This window comes from Alosa pseudoharengus, unplaced genomic scaffold, assembly GCF_046254945.1.
Source record: "Alosa pseudoharengus isolate Yale_2024_CS ecotype anadromous, Long Island Sound unplaced genomic scaffold, YU_APseudo_1.1 YU_APseudo_1.1_scf_10, whole genome shotgun sequence".
NCBI lineage: Eukaryota > Metazoa > Chordata > Actinopteri > Clupeiformes > Clupeidae > Alosa > Alosa pseudoharengus.
This window is the reverse complement of record NW_027468565.1, coordinates 5,473,961-5,484,587: the sequence shown is the minus strand read 5'-3', so window position 1 is coordinate 5,484,587 and position 10,627 is coordinate 5,473,961. Positions and strand designations below refer to the sequence as shown.

At 39.9% G+C, this 10,627-nt stretch overlaps 2 protein-coding genes across 2 annotated transcripts; both read right to left on the bottom strand.

The window, feature by feature from the left end:
- Positions 1 to 1,494: 1,494 nt before the first annotated feature.
- Positions 1,495 to 2,896, bottom strand: thap11 (THAP domain containing 11). Its single transcript, XM_076303817.1, has one exon. The coding sequence runs from the start codon at positions 2,804 to 2,806 to the stop codon at positions 1,985 to 1,987; it is 822 nt and encodes a 273-aa protein (XP_076159932.1). The 5' UTR covers positions 2,807 to 2,896; the 3' UTR covers positions 1,495 to 1,984.
- A 267-nt stretch (positions 2,897 to 3,163) lies between these two features.
- Positions 3,164 to 10,121, bottom strand: tsnaxip1 (translin-associated factor X interacting protein 1). Its single transcript, XM_076303814.1, has 16 exons — positions 9,868 to 10,121; positions 9,561 to 9,657; positions 9,218 to 9,324; positions 8,998 to 9,124; positions 8,759 to 8,852; positions 7,992 to 8,188; positions 7,234 to 7,369; positions 5,533 to 5,705; positions 5,243 to 5,402; positions 4,971 to 5,092; positions 4,493 to 4,621; positions 4,172 to 4,330; positions 3,974 to 4,083; positions 3,727 to 3,850; positions 3,514 to 3,620; positions 3,164 to 3,432 (listed from the first exon to the last, which is right to left on the bottom strand). The coding sequence occupies exons 1-16, from the start codon at positions 9,921 to 9,923 to the stop codon at positions 3,222 to 3,224; spliced, it is 2,109 nt and encodes a 702-aa protein (XP_076159929.1). The 5' UTR covers positions 9,924 to 10,121; the 3' UTR covers positions 3,164 to 3,221.
- Positions 10,122 to 10,627: the final 506 nt, after the last annotated feature.

Below are 10,627 nucleotides of genomic sequence, written 5' to 3'. Positions count from 1 at the left end.
ACGGTTTGGTATGGCAACTGCTCTGCCTACGACCTGAAAACTGCCCAACGCATCATCGGTTCCTCACTCCCCTCCATCGAGGCCATCCAGGGCAAGCGATGCTTGCGTAAGTCGCACACCATCATCAAAGACTGTTCTCACCCCAACCACAGACTGTTCACCTCACTCCCCTCCGGGAGGCGTTACAGGTCTCTCCGCACCCGAACCAGCAGGTTCAGAGGAAGCTCCTTTCCTTCGGCTGTCACCCCACTGAACTCTAGCTGTGCACCCCGGTGACAACCAAATAAGCCCCCCACCGCCCCTGCCCGATGCCTTCTTGCCTATGCCTGTTGAGGTCTCCACGATCATGGCAACCTTGACAGGAACAACAAGGAGGCGGACACCCTCAGAACCCCCACCCCCCCACACCGGACATTTGCACTACCTTATACCATCCATAGTGTTCTATCTATTTATTTACAAATGTACATACTGTAATTACACTTATATATAGCCATTTTCTACTGCTCTTCATACTATTCATCCTGCACATACAATTATTCTTACTACTCTTATAATGTTACTGTTTCTGCACTACAATGGTACTGTTACAACACTGCAGATAGCTGTACATTCTGTACATATCTGTCTATATTTTTCATACTGAATATCTATTTATTCTGTTTTCTTATATTATATTCTGTTAATTCACTGCATATCTACCGCTATATTATTTTTACTACTATTATAATGTTACTGCTACTTCATTGCACATCTGCACATGCTGTTCATATTACTAGCCATATTTATTCTTATAATGTAACTGCTAATACATTGCACATATTTATACTTAATTTATATTGATAATATGACAATAAAGTTGAATCGAATCTAATCTAATCTAACTTACTTCACCTCATCAGTATCTTTTAACCCCATAATCAGGTAAAATATATTGTCAACTGTACAATACTGTCTTAATAGCAGTATTATTGTGTTGTGCAATACCTCAGATGTGCGATATTCTGGTGAATATTTACACTGCACTACACTACAAGCTAGGGCAGTGCAATAAATTAAAGTTGAATTTCAATTATGACTATTATTTTGCTGTATATTCTGTTCGATTTTCTCCAATTGTCTTGAGTTACAGAACTAAACATGGAGAAGCAAATTTTACCTGCTATGCAGTTCAGCTCTGGAACCAACATACAGATATCAAAAAATGCCCCAACTGTAGCCAGTTTCAAATCTTGACTTACAACCAAACTGTTCGAAGATGCTTTCTGCTAACTGATCAATTGCACTCTAATCTGATGCTCTGTTTTAATGTTCTTTATTTTTTTTACTTTGTGTTCATTCAGTCTTCTAATGATATTATGTTCTTTACTTTTTGAAATATTGCATGCACATCAACATTCTCTTGATGTACATGCTCCTGAGCAGTCTCACATCTTCAAGTTCTTACAGAACTGGCTTTTGAGTACTTGGCAAACCCTTGCATTTAACCCCAACTTAAAATGGGATGCAATTTATTTCTTTTAGGAAAACAGGGAAATGACACACGAGTGGCCAAACATGTCAAGCAAATGCATCAAGTCATTTCCAAGTGGAATGATGAATCCATGCTTTCAAACACACCCTTGAAAGCCATATTGAACTGCAAAAACAGCATAATTCTTTGTTCATCCCTGAAGGAACTTCTGACTAATGTCCATTATGTTCTTATCTTCTAATCACACAAAGTACACTCAAAAGCCAAATATAAAATGGAGGCCTACTTAGTAATTCTAAGGAGATCTGCACACAGACACATAACAAACAATACCAATTAGTTATGTTAGTTTCAGTTCATTTGGTGGTGATAGCTGTGATATTCTGATATTTTCAAAAAGCTGCAGCAAAACAGTCTACCTTAATGTACAGCACGGTCTTGAAGAGGAAATATGCCAATAAATCATATCAAAATAACAATATTAACACACAAGAGTTTGTTTAAAGTTTGTTATAGGACAACGTCAATCTCGTAGGGTTTCTGAGCGAAACATTTGGACAGCAATCCATCCCTCTCTCTGATTTCTTCCATTAGCTTGGCCTCGGATACTTTTAAATGATGAAGGGTGGTTTTCAGCTCCTTCATTTTTACTTCCATCAAAGCGATGATGTCCCGTTGCTCATTCAGCTTTCGCAACAGGTCGGAAGAAGTTGTACCACAGGGTAGAGAATATGCGTGATCCAAGGCGCTTGCCGTGCCCACGTCTAATGTGTTACGAATCGAAGCGCTTTTAGCAGCACTCAGCGCAGTCTCTACCAACTGAAGGTTCATGTCGTCAGACACTGTAGCCGCACAGGATACCATTGTAGTTACACAAGTTTCGTCGGCCTGTACGGTAAGGTCCACCGGTTTCGTATCATGCCCATTTTGCCCATCCTGCTCTTCTGTATTGGTAAATTGCGTTACACCGTCTGGAGTGGAAAGGTTTGCAGGTGTAGAGACGACACTGGTGACCGAGGGCAAAACAGCGGGTGTTTTCCTACCTCTGCCCCTTCCTCTTCGGCTCCTTTTCTCATTCACGCCCCTAAGTGGAAATATAGTTGGGATTCGAATCGTATAAGTCTTTCTGCCGCCAGCAAAGTGTTCACTGCACACTCGATGGCCCGTGGTGGGCTGGAAGGTACTAAAACACCCTTTAACCCCGCTCCTGGAGATGTTCTTCAGCCAAATCTCTCTCTGTGTGGTATCCTTTGGAAATGTGTAGAAGCGAAGGTCCCGGTCACGTTGGGAGTTGTTGTAACAGCCAGGAACGCAGCACGTAAATCCAGGCATGCTTATTTAATACTTTCAACGATGTTCACGGTTATTTTTGAGAAGTTCGGTTTGAATTTGTTTTTCTTCTCACCGTCGCGCTTCTTAACACGCCAAGCAGGCTCAGGGCGGAACTACACGTCCCACAATGCTTACGACTTCCTGTTTAGATTTATGACCGTTTGTACAAAATTGAAATTTATTGCAAGCTTGGTATTATTTTTTTGGTTCATATTCTAACACTAATAACAATAAAAGCTACATAATAATAACAATATATTTTTATTTCCACGTCGTATCGTGTGAAACTGCGGTTACAAGTATGTATTATTTGCTGTGGACATACATGTAAAAATGAGAATACTGTAAAGGTGGAGACCATTTTTAACTAAGCCTTTAATCTTTCGCCATTATTTGTGCATTAAAAACGTAACAATTAATTTAAGTGTGAAGGTGGAGGACCAACTCTGTTCACATCAGCCGCTAAGAGGCGCTGCAGGGCAATCTCGGTGTCAATAGGCTGTGCTTGGTTCAGGTTCTCTATTTTCGCCATAAACGCAAAGCACACGTGATTATCCAGTGCTTTAGAATCAATTGATGGATCAATCGCTTTGAAACCTGTCCTCAGTTCTGCCACATCCACCTCTCTGTTTAAAAAAAAAAAAAAAGTAATTACACATCAACATAATATTTGAAGTGTGTGTGTGTGTGTGTGTGTGTGTGTGTACCGTTTTCCTTCCAGCTGTGTCTTTAGTTGGTTTATGTAGTGGTGTCTCTCAGCAGTGGCCTGCTTTTTCAACAGGCTCAGAAAGCCCCTGTTCTTCCCATCTGAATCCTGAAGGAAATATCACAGGAAATCAGTAAACTATAGACGGTCAGATTATGTACATCTACATTACAAAGTAGAGATAGTTGTAAGGAACTGCCTATGTTGACATTACCTCAATGAAAAGTTTCTGATAAACAAGGCTTCCTTCAGCGTTGTCAAGTTCAGCTTGAGCAGTATTCACCAGCTCGCCTAGGTCGTTTTCATTCTTCAGGGGAAATGCTTTCCTCAAGGCTTCCCTGGTCATCAGTGAACATTTGAGGATAAAAACATATTTGTGATGAGACCACTAATCCACCTTTCCCCCCCTGTAACATTGTGTCTCTAATTTAGGAAATTACATTGCTTGATAAACTTCTCACCTAAATTCAGAAACAGAGAGTATCCCACTCTCAGCTGTGTCACTTTTACCCAGCATCTTCAGTAAATTAGTAACCAGGTGAATCTGTCCATGGTACAGACTCTCATCCACCTGCAAAGCACAGGTTACGACAGTTTTTTTAATAACCACTTCAGTTTTACAGAGAAATTGTCCAGTAGACTACAGAACATCCCATTACCTCTCCTGAGAGAATGTCATTGAAGAGACTGATGAGTTCATCCTTTAGGTGACGATGAATGGTCTCCATCAAGCTATATGCCCAGTCTCCAGCATGATCCCCATGCTGTCTTTCCAAATACTTATGCAGAAACTCTGGAAGATCACTGCACATTCCTAGCTGCAAAGTTAGGGGATGAATGAATGTTCTGTCAACCATTTTTGATGGTTGCTTTAATTCATTTTGTAGCAACAGAATGTTAAATGGTTTGGGACAATACAAGTGGGATATAGTTTTATTAATACTACACAAATAAATATAACTTAAAGGAAATCAGAATACCTCCTCATCTGCAGCATCTTTCTCTTTCATGACCTCTTTAATGATCCTCACAACATCAGCTTTCTTCAGTCGGACGTTCTTTAACTGACCCTCGTAGTGCAGGAAAACAGGTACATCGCTTCCAGTGCCCTTGGTGACAAATTGGTAAGAATTAAAAAAAAAAAAAAGAAAAAAAACATTGGTAAGATTATTTTCCTAAAGACAAGAGAGTCCTTCCTGTCTTAGCACTACCAGCAAATGGATATGCTTTATCTAGCACTTACCACTCGACTATCCCTTTTCTGCTTCCCTTGACTTAACTCTGCTAGAACTGTCACTCAATTCTATGCGAGTAGCACTTATTGCTGCACTAACATATCCCTGGTTCAGCTGGCTATGGTGGTTACATTAAATAAAAGATTCAGGAATTTTGTCTTGTGGCTTATTATGTCTGAGATTTTTATCACTGGTAGGTGTAATAACATGAAAGTGACATTACCCGTCCTTGAAAGAATTCTTTAGAGGCCTTTTCTGCAAGATTCTCTAGTAAAACCATGAGTCGCTGCTGGCTAGATTGGCCTTCAAAGAGCTCTTTCCAGCGTTCGCTTCCCCCAAGTATATCTGCAATTACACAGCACAGCCTCATTCCCGTCGGTATACAATGGAATGCTCAAAGGTGTTTAAAGCAGTTAATACATATAGCAGCACAAAGAATGTTTTTAAATTTAAAATGAAATTATGGAAATAAATGTCTTCAATACTCCTGAGTACCTGCACAGCATTCCCAGTCAGGCCTTGGGGTGGATGATCCTTGGAAAACCTCAAGTTCTGCTTGGAAACTGTCTCTTTCTGATAAGACCTGTTTATGTACTTCCAGCAGTGTGTTATATTCAGTCTTCATTTGATCAAAGTCTGTTTGCAGGGTCTCAAGCTGGAGTTAAGGGACAAATATTCATAAGCACTTTTTTACAGTAATTAAGCTATATAAGATTTTGTTTAAGTGTGTGAAAAATATCACAAACACTATGTAGTAAATCCAAAGTACAAATCAGTGATGGTACCTTCTGAACATTCTCCTGATGACACCGATCCAGACTTTCCCAGTCCCTGCGTGGGACAACATCTCCATATTCAGCACGTAATCGGTTCAGCTCCACCTGGGCTTTGGTCAGATCCTCTCTGCACACTTTTAGTGCTAATTTCAGCTTTACTGGATCTTCAGACTCTGCCACTGCTGTAACAAGGACATAAAAGAAATTCCTGACTCATTTCATGTGCTACAACTGGGAGTGGGAGCCAGGCCATGTTTCTTTGGCCTCTTGAGGTAAGGGGAAACTGAGTCGTTATTAAAGGTTGTATCAGGCCCAAAAAAGGCCCAAACATAAATGATCACATTCATCTAATATTTCCTAACGATCCGCTAGCTGCCTGTCTCATAAGCAGGCCGTCACAAAAACACGTCTCTCTAGGCAGCCTAGGCTCCGAAATATATGTACACAAAAGCAATTGCTACCAACAAGTGTTGGCAACCACTTAAAGGCAAAATAAAGTGTTCCAACTAATAACCGATGAGATGCGTGTTTAGGAGAGTTTCAATTGCGGGGGAGGGAGTAGCGAGCTAGCTCTCTGTTTTGTTTGAACATCAACAAAAGTGACCAGTGTTGGGAGTAATGCATTAAAGAAGTAATGTAATTACAGTAATGCATTGCTTTTTGCTGTAATGCAGTAATGTAAGGCATTACTAATACAATTCCAGTAATATTTTACTCGGTACAATTCTCAGTAACTGAAGTTACTTTGCTTTTTAATCCAAAATTGAGAAATGCTCAATTGGCACCAGAGAAGATTATCCAAGAATTAAAAAAAGTCATGAAGATGACTGTAGAAAGGGAATTTGAGTTATCTCTGCCATTCATGCAACAGATCTAACATGGTTAGACTATACCTCTCATTTCAAGCAGTGAGAATAACTAAAATGTTGCTTTTACAGACAAAGATCGTAGCCATTATTCTCAAACTATTTGCATTAAGTCTACACCACTGTAAGTGGAAGTAAAGGAAACCAGCAATGATGAGAACCATTTAAAGTCAACATACAATTTCACTATGGCTATATTACTATATTAAGTTGTAAGTGACCTTTGGCCTTTGGGGCCTACATTGTCCCATGAGCCATAACTCTCTATTGAGAACACCAAATCCATATTTCCTGTTATTTTGGTGAAAGTAATGTAAACATAGTGTAATGCCTTACAATTCAAAGACAGTAATATTGTAATGTAACAAATTACTTTGAGATGACAGTAACAAGTAATAAATAATGCATTACGCTTTTGAAGTAACTTGCCCAACACTGAAAGTGACGTTACCCCGCAATCGCTGATACAACCTTTAATAATGGGCATTTAATAAAACTTTGTCAAAACACATAACAATAAATCTATTTTATGATATTCACTTAATAGAATGAGCACTAGGTATAGGAATGAGCTGCTTGTTACACCATCCATCAAACAAATGAGATTTAAAAAGGGGGCAGGTATGAATGATTGACTAATGTCTTACATTTAGGGGTGGTAAATAGCATTTCTTGTTTAAATTCACCTATTTATCAGGATTCAGTATCTAACGAGTGAAAGGTGTCAGATGACTGCACGTTTCACATTCAGAATGTCCAGATTGGGACTGCCTCTCACTTATTCACATACATCTCTCAAGTCTTGTAACATTTGTTTATGTTATCTTATATAAATGACTCCCACCCTGCATGTCATCATCTGCCTCCTCCTCTGTAGCATAACTCATACTGCTGATGTTAGCTATAAGCAGTTTGCGAGCATCATATTCGTCTCTGTATGCCAGATACTGGGCAGCCAGATCCTCTTGTAGGCGACACACCTGGATTGGTGGAGACGGATAGAAACAAAGTATGGGATGGAATGACAAAAGGATCACAGAAGTTTTGGGGTTTTATTTAACTCCGATGGCCAACTGTCAAAACTAGTTGACTGCAAACACACAACTGATTCGGTTGCACAAAGTAATTGGATAAAACATAATCCTGTAGTTAATCTCTCTGTATTCCAAAGTGAAGACAGAGAGGCTATGTAAAGCTCCTTTCTGCACACACACACCTACTTTAAAACCCTAACATGCCTTTTGTCTCTGCAGTACCAGTATACCAGACATGACAGTTATGCAATACCATGGCACAGACCCAGAGGGTCAGTAAGGAAAACACGACAATTCAAAATCAGATGATCAGATTACGTCAGGAAAAAAACTTTGGCTGTATGGAATGGCAGCGATACGTGTGACAACATCGTAGCTTTGAGGCTGCTGCTGCTGCTTCTAGCCCAGTAATATATGATGTATGGCCCCCACTGTCGACTTCAAGGCAGCGTTGCCTGGAAGGCACTAGGGTTAGGCAAGAGTTAGGGTTAATGTTAGGTATGGTAGCACTGCCTTGAAGTCGACAGTGGGGGCCCAAAAGACCATGAAGCGTAATATATCTCTATACCTGGGCCTCCAGAGCACTCTGTTTCTCTCTCATGTCCTCAATGATCCTGTGCAGACGCTTCTTGTTCTCTTTCATAGCCTTCATCTCAGCCCTCTCCTCTTCCCTCAGGGCCAAGATGCGCCTCTCACACTGCTCCGATACCAGCACCAGTTGAGTCCTCAGGGGCTCAAGCTCGCGGATTTGGTCTCGCATGTATGCTAAGATAAGCAGTGTGATAATGTTTCAAATTAGCAAGGACAGTACCACCAGCAAGCACCAATGGTGACTATTTCATAATATAATTCCTTTCAGTAATCATATAGGGCAAAATAAGCAGGAAGTAAGGAAGGTTGAACTGACCAGATACATCTTGTTATTCTTAAAGGAACCGTATGTAAGAAATGTATTTCAATTAATCATAAAATGGCCCAGATATGTCACTAGACATTAAGAAATCATGTTCATTTCAAATACTTATATCACTGACAACAGTAGTAAGGCCAGGATATTGTCATTTAAAAAGTGAAGTTGCAGCCCTCAACTGATGTTGATGTTGTCATGTTGTGTTTTTGCCTGATGCGCCACCCTCCACCTATCTACTAATGACGAAGTCAGTAGTGTTTCGGCATCCGGGTTGCCAGCTCTGCCAGTCAGGGGGGAGGGGGAGGGGATACACCGCTCTACAGTAATTTGAATGTGATTGCAGTACCAGTTTTGGCCACAATCTTACATACGGTTCCTTTAAGATATTGTACAATATTAACAACAACAGTCCGACTCTCACATACCCAGAGTGGCTTCATATTCATTTTTTATGGCTGTCAACAATGGCTTGTATGTTTTGAAGTCCTCAATGAAACAGTCGAACACTTCCCGATAAGTCTAGACCGTGAAACAAAAAAGATATACAACATTTAGAGGTGTCATTTTTAAAATGGTCTTCACACATCTGAGTGCAAATATTTGGAAAGTAACAGGTATTTTTCATTTTTTAATGTACTGAGACAGTAGTGTTATTGTTTTAAACCTGGAGTCTTCTCTCCTGGACTTTTGGCTGTTGCAAATCCAATGTCTGCAGTTCTCTCTTCAAATAATCTTCCAATTGCATGAGAAATCGTGGCTTCCCCACTTGTCCACTGAACTCATCACTGCATCTGCCAAAGCATTTTTCAGAACTATTTGATTTTAAAAATGTTTTTATTAGGAGAGAAAAAAAGAGAGAAAAAACAGCAAACACTATAAGATACCCATGATTCTTGATATCTTTTGTGTTGAAACTTCTGCGTCTTGGATGGACAGTTTGTGAAGTCACATGAGCTGGCCAGGTGGACAGGAAGCCATTGGCACCGCCATCCTTTAATTTAGATGACATGCAGCAGTGTTACAGTTTAAACTATGTTTCTATTATAAAAACTAAAAAAACAACAGTTATCCAATGTCACAGTGTTTTTGACAAGCAGACCTTGCTGTGCAAACATGTGTTACTACATTATTGGAATTGGAAAACAGCTTCTCCAATTTTCAAGGCATACCAGCCTTGACCTTTCAGGTTATGAGATCCAACCAAACTCAACACACAGCACCACTTACTTGCAGTTTTCTGAGCACAGTCAGGTATCCATGGGCATTGCTCTGCTGTATTGGCACATAGTCCCTTCCATAATCATGTGAATGCATTGTTGGAGATCTGTGAGAAATGTAGCAAGAGTGTAGCTGACGTTGTAAATTAGGGTCTAGACAGCCACAGTTTGTTATTTGCCAGATGACCATATTTACTAATTAATGTTGCTGGCAATTTAACGCAATTATAGCGATGCCTACTCAGCAGTGCTAGCGACAGCTATTCTGTGTGATAGATTAACGTTAATGATCATAGAGAAAGGAAGATATAGTGCACCTTTGCCTTTTTGACAAGATTAACGGTGGTAATCTTGTTTCCACTGGAATCGACATCAGGAACGATCAAGCCACTTTCATTTTCTTTAATATTTAGGATTAACTGCCGCGAGTTCTAGCAAGCAACGGATTATCACAAATAATTTGTAGATAGACATGCCCTTGTGATATACAATCAAGACCACGCACGCACACTGTGTTGTGTACGTATTCATATCACGGTTGTGTACATGTGGTTTCCATGGCAACTCAGGACCCATGAAGGACCCGTATGGAAGGACCTCGCGTACCAGAATCATGCCTGTTGATTTGTTGAGGGCAGATGCACGCTCAATATTACAGTTCGATACACTCTTACAGTTTGATGCAGCCTTACAAACATTCAACTGCACTACTAAATTGAACAATTCATTGTGCATTGTGAAACCATTAGTATGTGTCAGATTTCAGAACAGGGATCTCATTTAGATACTGCTGGTTCACCTGCCTGAAATCAGCAAAGATACTCTATTCTGAATAGAAATAGTACCTTTATCTACAATCTTCAGAAATAGTGATGACAAAACAAATGACGTAATGCTATGGCGTCTGCATTGAATGACATGACATTTCAACAAAAAAACTTTGTACAAAACAGTATGGCTCCTATTATAATAATATTTGAACAGAAAATGTGCCAACGGTTTGACATGTTACTCTCCATCGAGTCCGATGAAGTCCAAAACATGAAATTTACATGTTATGTCTTTGCAGAGATAATC